The following is a 23,170-nucleotide window of genomic DNA, read 5'->3' as shown; positions in this document are numbered from 1 at the left end:
TGAAGATCTCGGGCGAACACTCCAGTTCGTTCGAGTCTCGGCGGGGACTACGACAGGGCGACGGATTTTTGCTTCACGGACGACATGGATATTATTGGGAGAAAATTTGAAACGGTGGCAGATTTGTTCACCCGCCTAAAACGCGAAGCAACAAGAGTCGGACTTATGGTGAATGCGTCGAAAACAAAGTACATGTTGGTTGGCGGAACTGAGCGCGACAAGGCTCGCCTAGGAAGCAGTGTTACGATAGACGGGGATACCTTAGAGGTGGTGGACGAGTTCGTCTACCTCGGATCCTTGCTGACGGCAAAATACAAAGGCGCATCATCAGTGGAAGTCGTGGCTACTACGGTCTCCGGAAGAATCTGCGGTCAAGAAGGATTCACCCTCACACGATGTACAAAACGCTCATAAGACCGGTAGTCCTCTACGGGCATGAGGTGTGGACTATGCTCGAGGAGGACTTGCAAGCTCTTGGGGTTTTCGAACGCCGAGGGCTTAGGACGATCTTTGGAGGCGTGCAGGAGAACGGCGTGTAGCGGTGAAGTATGAACCACGAGCTCGCTCAACTCTACGGCGAACCCAGTATCGTGAAGGTAGCTAAAGCTGGAAGGATACGCTGGGCAGGGCATGTTGCAAGAATGCCGGACAACAACCCTGAAGAGATGGTGTTCGCTACGAATCCGGTCGGAACACGAAGGCGTGGGGCGCAGCGAGCTAGGTGGATTGACCAGGTGCACCAGGACCTGGAGAGCGTGGGTCACAGTCGAGGATGGAGAGAAGCGGCCATGAACCGAGTGAATTGGCGAAATATTGTTGGCGAGGCACAATACAGTTACAACACTAAATAAATCGCACTCGCTCTGCGCGCGTATGTAGTATACATGAGATAAATGGTTATGGTTTGTGAAAAGGGTCTGCGTGAAGTGTTGGGATTGGAATTCGAAACTTGTAATCTTCTAAGTTATTGGATCACCATGTGGCTCGGTAGCTTAGTTGGTAAAGTGTTCGTTTAGCATATAAAAGTCCTGGGTTCGAACCCATAATTTATCTATCTTTACCACGCGTAATGAGTTCATTAATTTATGTTTAGTTGGTGCCAGAATATTTCTCCGGCTTGTAAACATACAAGAATGAGTAGAGCTAATTGTTTTAAATGGTGATCTTATATTGTTGTTTTTTGTTCTAGGTTGAAGTTGATGTTTTGTTCGATACTATGTTGAAATAAGGCTTTCTTCTCCTTCAATCTTTCAAGACCGTACTTCGTTGCTGTGTCGCTGTTGTTTCGAAGCTTTTCCAGTTCATCGCTGAGAAGTGGCTACTCAGCCGTTGCTTCAGTAAGGATACTACCAAAAATTTCTATCAGACTCTGAAATCGACTCAAGAAATGCAATAATCAATCAGTTTATTGATTTTTGACACTTGGTGCACTCTGTCTGCACAGAAAAAGTTGCAACTTCACCCATCCAAATATGGTAAATAGTCGAAACATAAAATCAAATGCATCAAATTAAGTAATATGTATGAATTTATTTTCATGGATGAGCAGAAGAATCATTCGAAGTCGAAAAATCTGACAAATCACTTGAAATGTCTTTCGTTTCCTCGCATTCCTCAGCGCGCTGATCATTTTCGCTCTTATGGTAATAAGCACTTGGTCCACTCTGACTGCATACTTTTAACGATGTTTATTGTTCATCCAAAGTAAATTTGTTACATATCTCTCGCAATTTATAGCATTCATCAAATCTGATCAAAGTGAAATGAAGGTAAGGTAATTTCGCATCTAATGAAAGAATAATCCAATTTTCTCATGTTTTGTACTTGGTCAACACTGACTTAACGCTGACCTCATTTCCAAATATTAGTTTTCTCAACTAAATAGAAATTACCGTAATTCGGGGAGAAGTTGATCATTCACGTACCCACGTGTATAAACTCTCAAGAGATCTATGATTCGGTTTCAATTAGCACAATTTTTGTGACGTCGTATTACCTGATGGCTGCCCTTGATGTTCCTAAGTTCGGTTTGACATTCAAGATAATTATACCATGGGAAAACAGATTTTTTATGGAATGTTTGATGAACTGTTGAAGGGTTCTTCTCCAAACAATCGAGTATTGACAAGGCTATTTAAATACTACATTTAAATAAACTGTTTCTTACATTGCAGATATATTCTGTAAATCCAGTTTTGAATTTGCATTGTGGATAAACAATCATTTTCTGAGTAAAAAATGTACTTTTTTGTGCGCGAGTTGCTAATTTCAAAGAGAATTGCATACCTTTAGGCGTTTAATGTGGTGTGTTCTGTAACTTCCAACATTCAAATTAAAAATTGACCGATATATCATTAAGTTGTAAGCTTTTTGAGGATTGATCCAGATTCAGTGATCCCAAATTTAGTGAATAGCATATCCCTTTATTTTAGGAAACTTATCGCAATAATTGATCAACTTCACCCCGGAATCAAAAACTTCACTTTTTGATTTAAAATAAATGATTTTGTTATTAATTGAACATTTCGTCGAAATTTCGTTTGTATAATTTGATAGATATCCAACCAGTACATGTTTTAAAAATATTTGGATAATAATACAAGCATTCTACTAGGAGTTACAGAACAGAATCGCTCGAAAGTGATCAACTTCACCCCATTTTACGGTACCCTAATAGAAATTTTACCTTCTTTCAAACATAAGCTGTTCTTTCTAGTTTGCAGCGTAGCGAATCATAGGCACGCCAAGATAGATGTTCATTTACATTGGATTGCCTCGGTATAAATATACGTTATACAGTCACCCCACAGTTATGGATCAACTAAGGGTCAATTTTCAGAACAAAGTATGATTAAAAATCATGGTGACGTTGTACAAATCAAAATTACCTTTCTGACACTGCAGAATATAGTTGTTTTTGAGAATACGCATCAAAATACGTGGTTAATTACCAAAAAGTGTCGATTTCAATAGAAATTCCTAACTATGTCCACCCCACAGATGTGGATCAGTGGGAGAGAAGGATCCATATTATGGATCAAATCGACTCATATTATGGATCAGAACACTATAAAAGCAATTTATCTGCGAGGTAAACGAATGGTGTGTTAGTGAAAGCATACGTTTTGGCGTTTCTTTCGGAATCGTCTTATCTTTGATTCATAACTGTGGTAAGGGTTTCAATGCCCCAAAGTTATGAATCAACGCTTCTGGAAATACGGTTGATATTTTATTTCCTACAGACGAAAGAAATATACTCAAGCATATTATGATTGATTGTGATGCTGTTTGGTTATGGTTCACGTAGGTAAATGTTTTTTTTTGCGAAATTACACCTCTATTTGATGAAATATTCCCGTTTTAATCCACCTTTGATCCATACCTGTGTGCTATCCATAACTGTGGGGTGACTGTACTTCCAACTGAGAAGAACAGCTCATGTTAGAAAGAAGGTTGGATTAACAACTGTTGGTTAATTATTGTTAACGAATGTTTAATTTTAATTTCTAGAAAATTTTAACAATTCGGCTGTTAATTTTGCACGTTGAATTCGAACAAAGGAGATTTGTTTCTGCCACTTCATCTTTCTTCATAGATAGGGTCAGTGTATCCATGCTAGACAGTCCCCTATAGTCGCCCTAGTGGCTTTAAAAGGCCGTTTTGCCATAAATCGTAGCAAAATATTTTTAACGTGAAGGTCAGGAACTATTTATTTAAGTGCATTAATTCACAGCTGGATTCTGCCCACAAAAAAGTGATAGAAATAAAAAGTATCGTTTAAAATTCAGGTTCTCTTGTACCTATAGTAGACATATTGTACCTATAGTAGTGCTACTTACTAAGAGAAAGTATTTCTTTTTATTAATCAAATTGATGGAAGAATTAAAAACTTTTTTACATCAATCGAAAGCTTTTGATCCATTCTTCAATGGAAATAGATAGAAGTTTCGTAAAAAAATCGATTTTGATTTGTGTTTTGCCTTCACCGTGAAGCTACTATAGGCACAATATTTTTTCCACAAAAGCAAGGTAAAAAGCCTTCAGATAACGAAAAAGAGGCCTCTGGCATTATTTTTCGATTTTATACTACTATTTGTTCATAGTTGTGCGGTACACCGACTCTAAAACGTGAACGTTAAGTTTAAAAGATTCCAATTAAGAACACAGTTGAATGGCGCACATGGAAATTCGTAGCTTATGGGATTCATGTTCATTCTTTTATTTGTTCAAATTGTACGCAACGATCCGGTTTAGTCAAACTTAAAAGCTTACTTATGATTCTGTATTGAAATCAGTTATTCCATATGGATCTCCATCTACGCGATACCTGCTGAACCCCAGATGTGACAAGTAGTAACCAATGATGTTTTATCATCAGCCTCAATCGCAAATTTGGTGACCTTTTTTTCTGTATGAGAATAGATCAATTTGGAATTTCTATGTAATATACTTTTAAAATAAGCAATGAATCTCTCTTGCAGCGTTTCTATGAACTTCACACAAACGTTTCTGTACAAAAAATCATGGCCATTATTTGACTCTTCTTCCAGTAAACTTTACTGGTCTAAGACAAACATGCCAAACAAGTCAAATGGCCGTTATGCTAAATGGGGTACAGCCAAACTGGAATTGTTTTAAATTACATTCACAGCAAGGCTCTCAGAAATCAACACGTTTTCCATATCAGCGACAATGTGATGTAATGGAATTTTGTTCATTGTCATGTACAATAGGACGAATTTTAGGCCGATCCGGTTAATTACTGGTTTCCACCGGATAACTCGTTTCAACTGCTTCCAATCACCAAAGAGCCAACTTCACATTCTGCTCTGTCGCCGCCGCTCTAGTAGATGTGGTACTTGAATGATGTGATGGGATCCACCACTCGGAATTTACATTCTCCGGTTTAGGGCCTGGATAGCTGCCACATTCACGCTAACATATCGCAGTTCACGAGCCAGGACATTCAAAGTTGTCACGTGCCAAGGTCCGACTTTCCAATCGTTGTCCTACCAAATCTGTTGCTGTCAAATCAATCCGCTTGCTCTCAGTAGCGTAGCTAGCGGGGTGCGGTGGGTGCGGTCCGCACCGGGCCCCGAATTTCTAGGGGCCCCAAAATCGCAGTACGGATATCTCAGCATTAAAAGTTCGACATAGCTGACAATTTGTAAGATCCCAAAAAGAAAATGAGCATGACAAGCATAAGTTTCGAAGAAGAATTGGATCTGCGATGTTAAGGGGCCCCTTCATTATCCCTTATTTTTGATATTTTAGAAATAGATTTAGAGTGGGCTGAGGGCCCCGGGAGGACCGTAACTGTGAGCCCGTAAAATGGACCCACTCTAAATCCATCCCACATTTTAGGGGCTCCACGAATATTTGTATTGTAAGTTATTTCCCTTGTTGTTGTTCAATGGGTAGCACGCATGAGAAATCCGATCCTTCTAATTGCTAAACGGGACCCAGTGCCGGATTTGAGCTTCGGGGGGCCCGGGTCAGATCTCTTTACGGGGGTCCTGGTACTAAATGCTTAGTAAGGGTATGCGATATGGATTTTTTCCATGTCCATACGAAACGAAACGATACGCGGAATATCTTGCGCTGATAATGACGAAACGAAACGAAATTTAAAAATGTTTCGTGTAACTCGATACGAAATCAAATATCTCACGGAATTTTTCGAAACGAAACGAAATTTTTGAATTTGTTTCGCGGAATACACGTTTAAGTTTTTTTTTCTTGTCAAAAGCTGGAAATTTGACAAAAGGCATAAAAACGTCTTTTTATATCCTCTACCATATGGAAACCTTAGCGTTGCTCAGCGGAATCCTTACATGTTTTGGTAAAACTCTTTTCTGTTTATTTGATATCTTCTTAAAACCTTTTTAAGGTTTCATTTCAACATATCTGACACTCACACAAGGCAATGAGTGGGTTTAAGAGGAAAATAACCATCATCGTTCTACACATATTCAAAACCAGTTTTTTTTGCTCAAAATTGAAGCAACGTTCATGAACATCTATCATTGCATTACACTTGTTATATGTAATACGATGAAAGATATATCTTGAAATTTGAACGTAAAAACTGGTTTTTTATTTTTGATGATAGCTGATGATAGAATGATGGAATGATCGGATAATTTAAATGTAGCAACTAAGAAGTGGGTCGAAAAGCAGTTACAAACATTCAAAACAATCTTCAAAATATTGAGAGGAGTCCAAAATAAATTTGATTTTTAGAAACGCCTTACAATTTTTTTAATCATGTGGATATGCTAATATATACCATAAAACATGGAATAATGGTATTCATTTTTTTGCTGTACTTTATGCTTTGTGGCTTGAATGAATGGGATTGGGGACACAAGTCGATAAGTGATCATGAAAACACTAAACTGAGAAGCAGACTCTTCTCCTGTTGGAACACAACGCAAGAAAGAAGAAGAAAAATAAGTAGAACAGAGGAATCACTGGAATATTTGCTTTAGTATTTGCTGGAGTATTGAATTAAATTTAATTTTTCAAAATCCGTCAACACATACCTAGGAAATCAATCAAGATAAATTTGAAAGAACTGCAAAAGTAATAAAATCCAAGAAATATTGCGACAGCAACTTAACTTTTAGATAACTTAACTTAAAGTTTTAGAGTAAACCTTGTAGAAAATACTGAAGGTGTTTCTATTATTTTGTAGAGCAAATACTGGAGAAATGATCCTATTCCAAAATCTGTGAAGGAATTTCTGGAAGAAATAAGGATTGTTGATATTATCTCATTTTCAGATTCTTTGTTTAAAACTGACAACAAAATCACATTTCCACTGAATTTTGAGCCACGAGAGTATTTTAAAAATACTTGAAAATTTCGAAAAAAAAAGGTTTGAACCTAGGACAAAGATTAGCAATGTTTTTTTGTGTGCTGTGGAGCCACGAAAAATTTTAACCCCGGGATGGAAATTGAAAATTACTATATTAGAGGGGCTGAAACACAAAGCGGTGTAATTGACATTTCGGTCGTTTTAAGTAGAGTTGATTTGAGTTGGGGAAATTCTTCTGTTTCCAAGCGTTCAAACGATATTTTCGGGTGACTTTTCCACTCAACTAAAAAATAACATAATTCTTCAAGACTATTTTTTTGGTTACCATTCAATTCTTATAGAATGAAAAATTGCTGAATAAAGTTCAAAGTAGATTAAATATCTGGAAGGAAATTAAAAAAAAAATATTTGCAGGAAAAATATCTGGAGGAAATTCAATGACAGTTTTGGAAAAAAAAACAGAGTAATACCTGAGGTAATTACTGGAGGTAGTAGCTTTGGAGTTCTCGAGGATTTCCTAGAGCAAATACTGGAGAAATTCTACTTAGCATCCTTTTAAAATTACTAACAGGATTTCTGGAAGAAATGGTAAAGAAATCTCTAGAAAAACTCCTGAAGAGAACCCTGTAGAAGACCCTGAAAGAATTTTAAATAAAATCACTATGATAATTCCTGAAGCTTTTAATCGGAAAATCTAAGAAAAAATCTTGAAGAGCCTGTTGAACCCGTTATAGTTTATGAAAGTTCTTTGATTTTGGTTGAAATGGATACTCTATAGACTTTCCGATAAAAGAAGAGATATCTTGCCTTTACTACGAGTGTGGATGTTCCAATTTTCTTATTTATTTCTAGCCAACAAATGGATGAACAGCAAACATCCTGTGAATATGAGTTGTTTTTATGTGCCGAAATGACCCGGCTGTTCGCAAAAGTTTTCAGGAAAAACTGAAGATGCTTGAAAAATGCTTCATCGCGCAGAAACTCCAACAAATGTTTCGCTGGAATTTTTTGAACCAGTCTGCAAACAAATTATTCAGAAAATCGTCATAATCTGCTGGATAATTTAGGAATTGCTCTGAAAATCGTCATAATCTGCTGGATAATTTAGGAATTGCTCTGAAAATCGTCAAGAGATTCAGCAATTCTGTGATAGATTATATCAAGAGATATCGCAAGCACCATCACACTCGTGCTGTTTATAACACGGTGGTATTAGACTGGTATTAGATTGACCCATTACTTCATTCAAAGATTCTTCAATAATCTTCTGATAATTATCTTCTCAAGAATTACTTCCTGGAATGCTCACGGCAATTTATCCCAGAACATATACAGGGTATTTAATACATCTACGGCCAATATATTTAAGAAATCATTGATTGATTGATTCAGAAATGCCATAAATGATTGCGCTATTGTTTTTCTTATGGTTGAAGAAGTTTCTTGTAGCGATTATTACAGTTTATTTCACATGATTTTCATTACAGATATTCTCATTCGTTCTTCTCACGAGTCAGAACTTTTGAGGGTCATATACAAACCATGTAATACTTTACTAGACATGAGAATACAATGGAAAATCTAGATCGTGTTTCTGCTGATCTAATGTTTTGTTTTGTTGAATCGTGGGTAGGACAAGCCTTTGACTGTCCTACCCAGGTGATTTCGTGCGTAGTACATGTCCTACCTGTCCTACCCACTTCCCGCGCCACTGATGCGTGCTATTAGTTCTCTCTTCTATTCTCCCGCTGTTCTTATGCAGAGTTAAAAGTGACGTCATAGCGGGAAAGCAAGAGAGAGAACTAATGCGCGCATCAATAATCTGCACCACCTGAGCAAATCCAGAACATCAGGGACTCACGCTCCGCAGCTTTTTTTTGACATTTGTGTACAAACAATTTTTGCGATATATTAACGGATTTGCTCAAAAGGACACGCGATGTTCCCCTACAGTCATCCCACAGTTATGAATAGCACACTGATATGGATCTAAGTTGGATTAAACGGAGAATATCTCATCGAATAGATAAGCAATTACGCAGAACCCATTTTACCTACGCGAACCATAAATCTATACAGCATCGCAATCAACAATAACATGCTTAAACACATTTGTTCCATTCGTAGGAAATAAAATGACATACATATGCCTAGAAGCGTTGATTCATATTTGTCGGGCATTTAAACCCATACCACAGTTATGAATCTAAGACAAGACGATTCCTAAAGAAACGCCAAAACGTATGCTTTCACTAGCACACCATTCGTTTGCCTCGCAGATAATTTGCTGTTAAAGTGTTCTGATCCATGATATGAGACGATTTGATCCATAATACGGACCCTTTTTTGACTGTAGCTGCTAGGAGTAGAAGCGAACGCTTTGCTATTTTTTGTTCGAAATTTAACTCGAATTTCGCGAAATTCCGTTTTATTCCGTTTGTTTTCAATTTTCCGTGGAAATATTTTAACAATTTGGCGAAACGAAACGAAATAGCAAAATACAAATTTCGCCAGTGCGAGTTCCGTGGAATTCCGCGGAATTTCGTTTCGAAGCGTATTTGACGGAATCATTCGGTATTTCGCATACCCTTAATGCTTAGTATTATAAAAGTAAAATATACGGAAAACTCCCAAAAAATGTAATATTATTCGAATTTGACTATACCATTTATTTACAATTTTGCTGGAGATATTTCCATTTAATGAACATGAACGACAGTCGTTATTGAAGCAATAAGCAAATCGTTAAGTAGTTTATTTTGTTGTGTAGACATTTTCTGAGTTCCTACCATTATTGTTGGAAAAATGGTTTATATCGCGACTGGATAAAACAATATGCTTCGAAATACTTAATTTAATATTCGTAACGGTGAAGAAATGAACGATTGTCTAGCTTTACTTTAATCAGATATTCATCTAGTCTTTGCGGACAAGGAGCAATTGCTTTAATGGGCTGCACTATCGGACAACTAACAACTTCATCAATTAACAATATAAGTCTTCCTCAAGGCTCAAGTCTTAGTTACTTTCTTTATAATTTTAATGTTCCCGATATTAACAACAGTTTGGAAGAACTATGCACACTTAGATAACTATCGAATGATGCTATAATCTCTGTAAATAGCCGTTGAGTGAAAATCCTGCAAGACCATAGCAAAATTATGTCGTTAATCTATCCAGTTGGGCTAGTAATTTAGGAAAGCATAATTGTACAAAAAATCTGTAGATGTGGGTCAAACTTATAATATATTCTGAACTTTTAGTAAAAATTACAATATTCAAACAAATTTTGGGGATTTGGGTCAAAATTGTAGTAAATTCTAAGCTCTTAGTAAAAATTGCTTTATTACAACAAAATCCTGAAACTAGTAATACAAATTATTAAAATCTGGCACAAATGGAAACAAGAGAATCTATGAATTATCGAGTTTCTTTGTCTCAAGATTATTCCAGGACTTAGAGCACTGAAATTTTGGCAGTATCTGTCCAAAAAGTTTGCCATTATTAACCCACGAAAAAGATATAACCTTAATGATTTTCATTAGTGAATAGAAGGATTTTCATTGGAACTGAAAATTTGAAACATAAATCGTGAATTTGCTACTCACTTTAAAATACCATAATCTTCTGTTATAATATCTCTGTAAGAAATCGTATCGAATTTACATTTCAAATCATTCATATAAAAAATCATTCATTTGCTAGTATTTCACATTTGTCACTTCTTGGGGGGCCCCCTTCACCGGGGTCGCGGGGCATTTACCTCCTCGGCACCCCCCCAAATACGGGCCTGACGGGACCCTTATGTAGATACTTAAGTAGGCTCAAATACCTATGTTGAAGATGTTGAGTCCAATTACGGCTTTGGATTCATAATTATTTATATTTATATAATACTTCATGAATTCTGATTTCCAATCAAATCTACACAAGTTTGTAGGCCTCTAGAAATCTGGAGCATTGGTGAAATTTTAACCTGTATATATTTCCTTACGATCTTAACCATTCTCATTGTCACTCATATTAGAAATTTGACAGATACCTTGTCAATAATATATACATGAGTTAAATTCTAAAAGTGTACATTTTGTTCAAATTTCAAAGTTTGAGATATTCTCAAAAGCATGAATTTTGTAGAATGAGTAAGCCAACGTCTTTAGGTCGACTATTTAGGCAGATGCAAATATTAATTTTCTTTTACGTTCGAGACCACTACGGAGGGGCGCGAAAAAATATTAAGGGCACAAACTTGAGTAAAAACATATAAAATACAAAAAGTCAATTTTACAAATTTTAATCCAATATTTTACTTTGAACATTGACTGTATATCGAAATTTTTAAGGTTTTTTTTTAATCGTCCGAGAATACCTACCAAAAATCATCCAAATTTGTTAAAAAAGGTCACTCTATAATATTGCTAGCAATAATCTATTTGGCGTTCCTAAATGGTTGTAAATTCATTAAGGGATGTTTATTGAAATTGCCACACAAAATCCGAAAATTTATACCCGGATTTTCTCAAGGATCGTGCAAGAACTGCTACATAAATCATTCTAGGAATTTATTAAGGTTTTAATAACAAATTCCACTGAAGAGCCCATGAAAACCACTGGAGGGATTTCTTGGCGTACCGTTGACCAAGAAATCCCGTGGTTTTCCTAAGTATTCCTTTACCGCTAGCTTCAGGGATTCTTTGTTTTATTTATTTCAAATATACTTTCTGAAATTTATTTGATAATTTTTTTTCTGATGTTTATCTTAGAGGTTTGAATACCTCAGATAATTGGGAATCCTTTTAGTTACGTCCTTCATTTTTTCCAGGGAGTTCTTCATGAATTCATCCATTACTACAATGAGTTCTTCAAGTGATAAAAGCAGTATTATTATTATTATTATTATTATTATTATTATTATTATTATTACTATCTTTATTAGGGAGATTTTCAGCCCACGGCTGGTTTATCTCCATAAAAGCAGTAATATTCCCAGAAACTTCTAAGCGAGTCTACCAGTTTCTTCAAGATTTTTTTATATATTCTTACAAGACTTCTGTTATAAGGAGTTTCTCAAAAATAAAAAAATAAATCCATAAATTTCTGGAGTTTCAGGAAAATATGTTTACCTTAGAAGAATTCCTGCATTTTTTTAAGGTATATTTTTTATCACAGAATACCTCTATGAGTTTCGCTGGGATTCATCATAAAATAATATCGAATATTTCATCTTGATCTGCATCAAAAACCCCAAAAATATTTCAATTATTTGCGCAAAACTAAAATAGAGCGATTTCATCAGCTACTTTCCTATGAATTGAGATATTTTTCCACGAGCCAACAAAGTGTTCGTCAAGGTATTACAGTAAGCATCATAACATCATACAGAAAGTTATCCAAGAATTTCTTCAAAGATCCTTTAAACCTCTAATACCTAACTTTTTATTTTTGAACTAAATATCATTTTTAGTTATCTTAAATCGTTCTAATCACGTTTTGGGCAATGATATAATTTTATTCGCAAATCTATGAATTTTGGTTTTTGATTTTTATAATTTTTTTGAACATTTATTTTTTGAAGCTGATTTTTGGCAATAATAAAAATTTAAGTTTTTACAGTACCTTAAAAAATACTTAATTTTTATTTTCCGTTCAATTAACGGAAAAACAGGTTTGAAATTATTTTAATACCATCAAGCTTTTCTTCTGTAATAGGTTGATCGTAGAAAAATATATAAGATACGATTTTTTTACATTACTCGTTAAATGAACCCCAGGCATTTGTAGGTTATAAAAGAATACAATTTTTCAAACAATTTTCAAAAATACAAAAAAGTTTCAAAAGTCATAAAAAACTTTTCTTATATGCGTGTTATGAGTCAAGGTTTAAACCAAAAATAAAATCATTTTAATTTCCGAGCTACGAAAAAATACACAAAATTCCAAAGTGTATCCCGTCTAGAGGCGGGGTTGGGTATTAGAGGATTACAACAGAAATTTAGCAATTACTGACGGAAATCCTGGCTCAGTCCTCGTATGGATTAATTTTTACTAGCAGAATATGCGTGACCTTTAAGTTACGTTTTTAATATTAAACGTTTTTGACCAAAAAAAATGTAGGCATGTGTAAGCTAATAAGACATATTTTGCAAACCTAAATTTGAGAGGCCCCCAATACTACCTCCGCACCGGGCCTCCAAAACCCTAGCTTCGCCACTGCTTGCTCTACTTTTGCCTTTCTTGGTTGCTGAAGAGTCATCTATAGGCCACCTAGTCAGGGTTGCGCTACCTACATCTTACTACGGTGAGCCGTCATGCGCTAGCGGTGTTATAGAACTTGCCCTTTATTCCGATTGTCCTTCACATCGATTTGGTCATTTACCAGTCTCCACTTAAAGGACTCGCTTCTTCTGCTTCCCAATTATTATAAAAAAAGACCATATGAATTATTCACTTAAGAGTCTTCATCCAAGACAATAATCAAAATATACGACAATGAAACCATAGCTTTATATCAACGTTATTACCTTGCCCTCTAATTCCGTGAAAAAGAAAGTAACTCATAAAACAGCAACAGGTGCCTAAACGCAATCTGAACACCAAAAAAACCCAATTCATTCTTCCTCAAATCAAAACTCGGACATTGACGTCCGTGCCGTGAATGATGATTGTCCCGATGATGACCACTGTTTCTCATGGCCAAAATAGAAAAATTTCCGCTAATGAAAAATTAAACCGTCCTGTTGGCAACGATTGTCCCGGGAAACGTTCCATTCACTGTTGTTCATTCTCATATGATTGTCGACCATCATGTCAGCTGGTGCTCTCATATGGACGCGCAGACAAAGCTTTTCGCGTGCACATGTCGCGATTTTGTTCTTGGGGGCTGTCCAATAATTACATAACACAGTTTACAACCTGCTTTTTCCCATGGTAAGATTTTTCGTGTTAAATTAAAACAAAAATGTATGTCACGTAAGGAAACTCAGATCCCCAAATCCTTTCGTAATTAATGGACGGCTCCTTACAGGGGACACGAAAAAGAATTGACGAAAATGTGTGCTATTTTAATATCGCGTGTTTCGTGTTGTTACACAGCACCTTTTGTCACCGTCGATAAAGTACGTTTCGGTCGTAAAATTAGCTAATTTTCGGAAATGAACGATGCTGGTGACCGAATTGTCCCTTGCGCTGGTTTCTGCACCGGAAACAGGGAAATGTAACGAGGTTCAAGGAAAACGTGGCGTCAGCTAAGACCTGCTTCTATCGTGTCTTCATACGTCTTTCGACGTCGTCGAATGAGATCGTACTTTAGGCGGATTTATCTGGATGGTTGACTTTTCCTCATCATGTTCTGAAAGCGCACTTAAAAGTATCCAAGTAGAATAGATTTCCTTTGTCTTATTAACCTTCCTTAGATAAATGGCTGGGGACGCCATTTCCGACCCTTTTGCTTCACGGAGGTTTTTTAATACCAATTCATAATCGAACCGGCAAAAAACATTAACGCGTACAGAATCCTCAAACTCTACTAACATCACCGCTTACTCTCATTCCAGACGAACTTCTAGTGACACCCAACTGGACAAGGTTCAAGGCATCAAAGGAGCCTCCGTGTATAACATTCATGGCCTGGCAGGTTCACAGGGATCGCTCAGCATCCCACCGATCCACAAAGACGTTCCAGGCTATCGCGGCAGCAATGAATTCATTTGTAAGTGTATTCCCATCTTGTTATTGCAAAAACTAAGTTCAACCTCTCACGACAGTATCCGACGACAAAAAGACCACCATGGACCACCTGCGCGAGATTGGTCCCTGGTGTCGACGAAAGTACAGGAGCATCTTCCGCAAGAAAATCCTCTACAAGCGCGTGCCGATGCTGAGTTGGCTACCGAAGTACAGCGGGGATGATGCCATCGGCGACCTGGTTGCAGGATTCACAGTTGGACTCACCGTTATCCCTCAGGCGTTGGCCTACAGCAGTATTGCGGGATTGCCGGCGGCTGTAAGTTCCTCTGGTGTACTTCCTCGATCCTCTCATAATCCACAATATCTTCATCTCCCCCCACACAGTACGGTCTCTACGGTTCGTTTCTTGGTTGTTTCATCTACATCCTCCTGGGTTCCTGCAAGGACGTCCCCATGGGACCGACGGCCATCGCCTCTCTGCTGACATTCCAAGTGACGAACGGTATCTGGCAACGGGCCGTGTTGCTCTGCTTCTTGACGGGTCTGGTTGAGCTGCTGATGGGACTGTTCGCTCTCGGATTCCTTATAGACTTCGTGTCTGGACCGGTGAGCTCGGGTTTCACCTCAGCGGCCGCACTGATCATTCTCAGCTCGCAGGTCAAGGACCTGCTGGGAATATCGGCCAAAGGAAACACATTCGTCGAGCAGTGGCAGGCCATCTTGAAGGACATCCAGAATACTCAACTGGGCGATGCGGTTATGGGCTTCACCTGCATTGTGGTGCTGCTGCTGATGAGACTTCTGCCACGAATCAAGTTCGGACCTCCAGATGTGGAAGATCAATCTGTACTGCAAAAGATCGCGAACAAAACGCTGTGGTTGGTTGGAACTGCTAGGAATGCTATCATCGTGGTCGTGTGCGGTTCCATTGGAGCTGCGTTTTACAACAATGGGCAAATGCCGTTCAAGATGATTGGTGACGTGCCGAAAGGTCTTCCCTCGGTTCAACCGCCACCGTTTTCGGTGCCGGAGATTAAAAACGACAACGGAACCGTCATCCAGGAGTACGAAAGTTTTGGAGATATGCTGGGCAGCTTCGGATCGATGTTGATTGTGATTCCCCTGATTGCTCTCTTGGAGGATGTGGCCATCTGTAAAGCTTTTGGTGAGTAGTTTTTGAAATGTTGTTGACTTATATGGTGGTGGCTAAACGGTTAAACAATCCAGGATTTAAGAATTTACCTGTGCAACATGAAACTTTTATAGTAGGTACCATTTGTCCACTGTTCTGCATGAAGTTTTTAAGATAATTACATTTTATTACATTAGTATCATCATATTCTTCATAAATTTCTTGAAAAAAGAATCCTGATGATCGAATCATCACGACATAAACATGGTTTTACACATAAGAAACTACAAAATTTAAAGATATGCATTTCTGAAAAAGTTCATGAAACTTAAACTAGAGCTTAAGAAGAAGTTCTGTGGAGACATTTGTAGAAAACTCTGTAGTGACTTATGTGGAGAATGTTGCGCGGATTTCTGTGCAGACTTACATAGAATCCTCTGTAAAAATAGTGTGAAGACATCTATGGATACACATATGATAAATTTTGCGGAGAATTCTTTCTAACGACTTGTATCGTAACCTTTATGGAGACGTCTGTGGAGACTTCTGTGACGGCGACCGAGCTAGCACATAGGATGGTATCGGGTTGTGAAGCAACTATGCCGCGAAAGCTGGAGCCGATGAACAAACGGCGACCAGCTTACTGGTGGAATGGTACGCTCATCACGCTTCGCACTGCTTGTAGCAGCGCCAGAAGGCGGGCTCAGAGAGCAGAGACGAACATGGAGAGAACGGAGCGAAGGATGGCTTTTCGAGAAGCTAGGACCTCCCTCAAACGGAAGATGAGTAAATCCAATTGCTACAAGGAACTGTGTCGACATGCAGACACTAATCAGTGAAGTAATGCATATCGAGTCGTTATGGCAAATGTCAGACAAGCTGACAGCGGAGGGTCACTTCCCGAAGCACGATCCAACGTCCTGGTCACCAACGCCGTATCATGAAGACGCAGAAACAATCGCCGAATGCCAGCAGGTCTCTAACCAAGAGTTTGTAGAAGCAGCAAAACGCTTAAGATCGGATAAAGTTCCTGATCCAGACGGAATATCGAACATGGTGCTGAAATCTGCCATCTTGGCATATCCGGACATGCTCAGGAAGATGTTGCAGAAGTGTCTTAACGAAGGTAACTTTTTATATGGAATATGGAAGATCTAGAAGCTGGTACTGACTGCCAAATCCAGAGAAGGCCAACGGAGATCCAGCCTCGCTTAGGCCCATTTGCAGGATACGGTTGGAATACTCCTAGAAAGAATCATACTCAACAGGCTGATTACGTGTGCGGAAAGTAAGCACGGGTTATCAAAAATTCGGTTTGGACATCGCAATGCTCGGAAGCAGCGACGGAGATCTAAGCCCCGACAATATCTTGCAGAAAATGTGTCAACACTTAAGTACTTGGCATGCGGTGAACAGAGCGATAACGCAAATCATGTCGTCACTGTAACAAAAATGACAGGAAGATCAGGGGTTGTTGATCCGAGATCGCAGTAAGCTAGTTCCTCCATCGGGGACTAGACTGAGTAACTCGAGCGTCACGTACTATCGGTGATGGGTAGTCGGAGCACCTGCAAACTAGATGTTTTTCTCAATCGAAACCGCAGGACAGACGTCGGCGCCGAACCGACTAGCATCGGGTTAATGGTCGGGATAGATTAGTTCCGCCGTCTGGGACTAGTTTAGTAGACCTCGAATTAGCACCGGCAAGGTCCTCGGGGCATCTGTTAAACGGAAGCTTTCCTCCACCGGAATCGCAGGACTGACCTCCGCATCTACCCGGTTGTCATCGGTTCGGAAAACCTTTCGCCGCCGGGGAAATTTTTGTTCGAGTAGGATAGATCCATCGCCACCGGAGACTATCCCAAGTAGTACTGGGCTGACTTTGGCACTCTACCGGCCAACAACGGAGTTTAGGGTGACCATATCTCGGAGATTCAAAATCAGGACATTTTGTAATTTTTAATAATTTTCTTGTGCAAGAATGTTTTTGTTTCAAATATTGAACATGCTTTATATTTCTAACGGCAGTGATAACAAAGATTTATTGTCGATTTTTCACGTTGACGACTTGTAATGTACGATCTCGAGAAACTTCTAATGAGCGGGTGTGAGCATAAGTATAAACTCTTAAATAAAACTAGCCTTTTGTTACGACAATAATCTATTACTTTTCAGAAGACACTAGGGTGTCTTGACTTTATATTTTGCTAAGTATCTGACAAGTTTTTTCTCTAAATTATCGTTTGAAGTCTGTCAAAAATTACAGTACTCTTCGCCAGGCTGTCGCTTAAATTACATGAAGCACCTCGACAGGAATCTTTTAAAATCTATAGAGGGTCTCAAAACATCCAGTTCAGGACATACTGCAACAATCTCACCAGCAATTTACCGCTGATTTTAACAGAAATATGCTTTGTGTCTAAGATCTAGCTAGGAAATTGCATAAAATGGTTAAAAAATTAGCTTAAGAATGTCAAAAGTGTGTTTAATAGAATCTAAGAAAAAATATTCGAAATCTGCGTCAAGTCTTTTTGGCGATTTATAAAAGATTATTCAAGGAAATACCGCTTGAGTCATGGTTTTACAAAGAATCTTTTTAGAAGTTTCATAAAGATGCCTCCGTTAAGTTTTCATTCAGATCTCGTGATAATAGACTAGAGATCTCAATAGGAATTCATGGAGTGTCCTACATTAAATCAATAAACATTTAGGGGGGATATATGGCAAACATTTTCACCGGAAACCGACAGTTTTTTCAATACGGTTTTGAGAGAGAATCTTTAAGGGTCGTTCCAGAAACTCACGGAGTGCAAGATGCTAGTTTAATTTTGTCGTGCTCCGCTGGTTTTGTTTTGTAGTTCTGGCCATGGTTTTTGTAAACATTAATCAAATGGTTGCAGTGATAATACACCCAACCCAACCCAAGGAAAAAAACTCCACTGAAATTGCAAATTGAGCATTTATGGGACATCTTCAATGATGGCAGTAATCGTACAAGTTTTCTCATTTGATATTTCTTTGAGTTCCAAAAACATGGCAAAATAATGAGAGAATGCCTAATGGTGATGCATCAATATATTGCACCAATATATTAAACAGTTTTATGCTCCCATGATTGCTATCATCTGTGCTGGAACTAATAATCGCTTTCATTCTGATAGAATTCCGTAGAAGTACACCAACAATGATAGCTTGTGTTTTAGTACGAGCCCAAAAGATTCTATTAAAAACATCAGAATCTCAAAAATCGACTGAACCTGAAAGTTTTTTGTGATACAGTATGGAACGCATCCCAAAATTTATATGCAGCAAACAGTCAGTTTCTTCCACAAATCTCATTTTTTTTAATTGATGCCATTTGAGCATTATTATTGTGTTTTGGTACTAGGATAGCTTTTCCTACTTCAAAATATCTCTGAGATCTCACATTGTACGCCAAGCAGGAAAAAGCAGAACAAATCTTGAAATATGAAAAATAAATCAGGACACCTCAAAAAAAGCTCAAAATCAGGACATGTCCTGCTAAATCAGGACGGATGGTAACCCTAACGGAGTTAGAACAACGCGTAACGTTACCGGTTTTGGGAGATATTCCTCCGTTGGGAAACTCTCCATCGGAGTAAGAACCGTCGGGAACTACGCCGAGTAGTATCGACCACGACGAACCACCGGGACGCTTGCGTACCGGAAGTCACCTTTCTACCGGAATCGCAATAGATGGTAGGCAGTGCCATTCAGTAGGGGAGACTATCGAGCATATCGTTACATAGCGCTGTTCAGTACTAGCTGGATCAGTCTACCTCTATCGCCAAAACAAAGTCGCCAAGATTGTGCACCAATTGGTACACCGACTTGTGTCCTGCTACAAGTACATGTCTGACCCGGTTCTGAAAAAAAGATGTAAAAGGCTGTACTGGGATGGCGAGATCATTACGGACGTTCTCATCCGTGCGAACCGCCCTGACATTGTAGTCTACGACAAAAGGATGAACCGAGTTACACTCATCGACATCGCGGTAGTCTTTTTAGCGACCGGAATTGTCCCAAAATCTCTCCTAAGGTCTCCAGGTGATCTGGAATTGAAGAAGTACAGGTCTTTCTGCAGCATCCAAAAAGTGGTGATTCTAGGAACTTGCAGTATAGTGAGACGGTTTATGAACCACCACAACTCTAGCTCATCCAGCAGAATCACTATAATAATAAAAATCGTTTAATGAGATCTACAGAGCCTACTCTCTGTTGGCATACAGATTGCCGGAACTAGGTGAAGTTTTCCAGCAGTTTTTTTTGCTAAGAAGTGCCAAAACTCCAAAACAATAATTAACTTCTAAGAGATTTTCAAAAAAAACAGAGTGTCTTCACAATGCACAATGGTCCGAATCGACAATTTAGCAGGAAAAAGTGTTTTCTCTGTTCTCGTCGATTTTAGACAATCGATGTCTTCAGAGAAGTAATTCGTAATTGAATGTTTCATCTTCTAAGAAAAATAGTTGAATAGGGTGGCCCTCATTTTAGTTTAAATTTTGACACAAACTTTTTTGTTTGATAAAATTTGACTTTTAGAAAATGTTATTTTCAACAACTTTGTCGAAGACACTTTCAATGTAACTCTTCATTTGAGCTAAGTAAATTGATTTTAAATGTTTCAACTTAGGGTGAACCTGAAAAATTTTGGTCAAACTTTTTAATTTTCAGTTTTTTTGTGGTCTTTAGAAGAAATGTGTAGAGGAAGTAATAATACACATTTTTGTTGAACATTGCAAGTTTGCAGTTCTTGTGATTTTGAATTTATAAGTGAAAAACTATTAAAAAAGTAGATGCCCATAACTCATGATGATGGTTTGAAAAAAGTTTTTTTTAAGCGGCATTCGAAAGGCTACACAATAGGCAACTTCTGCTGCAAAACCAGTGAGAACGTCTTTTTCGTAAATTGAGCAAATTCACTTAGGGCCAATTTCTTCACCTTCGCTTAAGCCGTAAACCACGTTTACCCATACGATTAAACCAGGTTTAAGGCCTAAGCGGTGGTGAAGAAACCGCTTATTAGAAAATAAAAATTCGCCTATGACTCACAAGATTTAAAGCTTATCCGAGTGCTGCCCTCAGCAAAGTTCTTCTTCTTCTTTCTGGCGTTACGTCCCAACGTATATCGTGTGGCAGGTACGAAGATACTCTATGCCCTGGAAATCGAGAAAATTTCCTTTGCGAAAAGATGCTCGACCAGCGTGATTCGAACCCACGATCCTCAGCATGGTCATGCTGAATAGCTGCGCGTTTACCGCTACGGCTATATGGGTCCCTCAGCAAGAAGTTGTAGGTTTTAATTAGATCTGCAACTCTCCCGTACACCACTTTTTGGGAAATATGAAACAAAAAATGTAGAAATGATGATAAGGAAGAAAAACATTTGGTCAGTGTTCAGACAGACCGGACTAGATGATTTTTTTGCGTTCTGAAGATACGTTAAGGACTCTATCAGTTTTGATTTTTCCGATGCTGTTTTGATACAGATGTATCATCGAATAGATAAGTCACATTATTACAGCAAATGATGCCAATATTTCTACATTTTAAATGCCTGGGGTACGTTTTCCTGAAACAATTAAAAAGCACTTAGTTCAGTCTGTCGGAACACAGACCACAGAAGATGCGAAACTCAATCATGAACTTCTCTGACATCCAACATCAAAAATCGACGAGAACAGAGAAAACACTTTTTTTCCTGCTAAATTGTCGATTCGGATTATTGTGCAAATATTCACACAAGGAGTTCTACACAGATCTCCACGACGAACACTGGGATTTCCAGGAAGGTGTTAGGACAAAATTTCACAGGGATGTCTACAGAGGTTCACAGAACAGAACTTGCTACAGTGATTCCCACACGAATAATCTCGACAGGTATGCGTAGGAACCTCCAAGGATGTTTCCATAATAAACTCCCAGAGTCTCCACAAGCATAGCATAGGAGATTACACAAGGGTCTTCACCACAGAAGTCTCCACAAACTCTCCATTCTCGACAAAAGAACAATAAGTATTATGACAAGTCGTGTGTTTGCCAGAGATCTCATTCAAAGTCTTCACGGAGCTCTTCATAACATTTTACTCAGGACTCTGAACTGAAGTCTCTACTGAAGTTTCGACGGAAATTGCTAGAGATAATTCCTTAGAAGGCTTGATAAAAAAATCCCAAGAACTTCACGGAAATCTCTTTAAAAATCTCTATGACGCTTTCTAAAATTAACCTTCATCCAGCCAACATTCCTTTCACATGCTGAAAAACACACTAAAATGTGCATAACTTTTTTGTTTCTCGGTGTATTTTGTTGAAATTTTCAGAACTTTCCGGAATTTTTTTGTAGTTTATGGTCCGCAAAACTTTGGAATATAGTTCGAGTGGTCCCGGAGTCATTCCGAATTGTCTTGGGGTACCAAAATTGGCCAAATCATCCATTCTACGAATATCTCAAGACACTGAAGAGCTAGAAGGTTCATATTTTCGGCAAAGTTGTTCAGTAGATCAAGGGCTATCTGGCAGTAAAAAATCTAGTTGGAAACACAGCGTAACAAAAATGACATTATGTGTCTCTAGTAGATTTGGGATTGCTGAATCTGGTGCCATTCTCAGAAATGTTCCAGCACGTCACAATTTTTAGCTACAGGTCGCCAAAGTTGTATGAAACACTGGTTTTATTAATGTTTACATGAAATTTAACGTACAATTTATCATACTATTTTGTAATCTAATCCACCAAACATGCAAAATAGAACATGAACATTCATATCACACAAAATTTGATTGAAATTGCGCGATTAAATTTCGATTATACCGACTTTTTCAACATGCTTGCAGTCTCCATACAAAATTCTTCGTTTCTTCCATATGGCAAAATACAACGATTCTCTAAACCATCAAAAAATAACTTTTCCGTATCGAAAGTAATACAAACTTTGATGATAAGTATTGTTATACCGTAATCCGGGGTAACATTGATCATTTTTTTGAATATTTCTTAAATATTTCGTTTGAAAATGCAAATGTTGCAAATTTTATATATTTAAAACAAGTACTGCCACCAATAGCTCGTGACTATATAATCCATTTTATTTTTTGAAAGATTTAAGCACGTTAAAATAAATGTTTTGAGCGATTTTTTGATTAAGCTGATATGGGGTAACATTGATCACCTATGTAAACAACGTTCGGTAATATTGGAAATGTCGTTACTTACTTAAATCATGACCTCCGAAGCCGAATATGAAGGCCAAACGCTTACAAGTCATTTACTTTTTAGTTATTTTAAAATTAAAAACACCTCGAACCACGGAATACGCCTAAAGGTAGGCAATTTCCTAAGGGAATTCTATATTCTTTACAGTAATTCGTCAATGTTGCTTAATTGAGCATACTTATGAAAGTTTTGACAACGGAATCGTTTTCAGCGATGCCATTTTTAGTGATAATTGCATTTTACTTGCTCATATCCTTTGCAGAACTTATGTGAGACATGAATCTTCGGTAGTGTCATC

At 38.0% G+C, this 23,170-nt stretch overlaps 1 protein-coding gene across 3 annotated transcripts in view; it reads left to right on the top strand.

The window, feature by feature from the left end:
• Positions 1-23,170, top strand: part of LOC5567927 (sodium-independent sulfate anion transporter) — a 63,343-nt gene that overhangs the window by 37,459 nt on the left and 2,714 nt on the right. For all 3 annotated transcript variants that reach the window (XM_001651899.2, XM_021843712.1, XM_021843720.1), the window contains exons 2-4: positions 14,374-14,528; positions 14,584-14,822; positions 14,891-15,671. In XM_001651899.2, the coding sequence (XP_001651949.2) occupies positions 14,374-14,528; positions 14,584-14,822; positions 14,891-15,671 (1,175 nt within the window). The remainder of the gene's footprint in view (positions 1-14,373; positions 14,529-14,583; positions 14,823-14,890; positions 15,672-23,170) is intronic.

The sequence above is a fragment of the Aedes aegypti genome, chromosome 1 (genome assembly GCF_002204515.2).
Source record: "Aedes aegypti strain LVP_AGWG chromosome 1, AaegL5.0 Primary Assembly, whole genome shotgun sequence".
NCBI lineage: Eukaryota > Metazoa > Arthropoda > Insecta > Diptera > Culicidae > Aedes > Aedes aegypti.
Note: the sequence above shows the minus strand (reverse complement) of the source record. Positions and strands in the feature narration are given on the sequence as shown.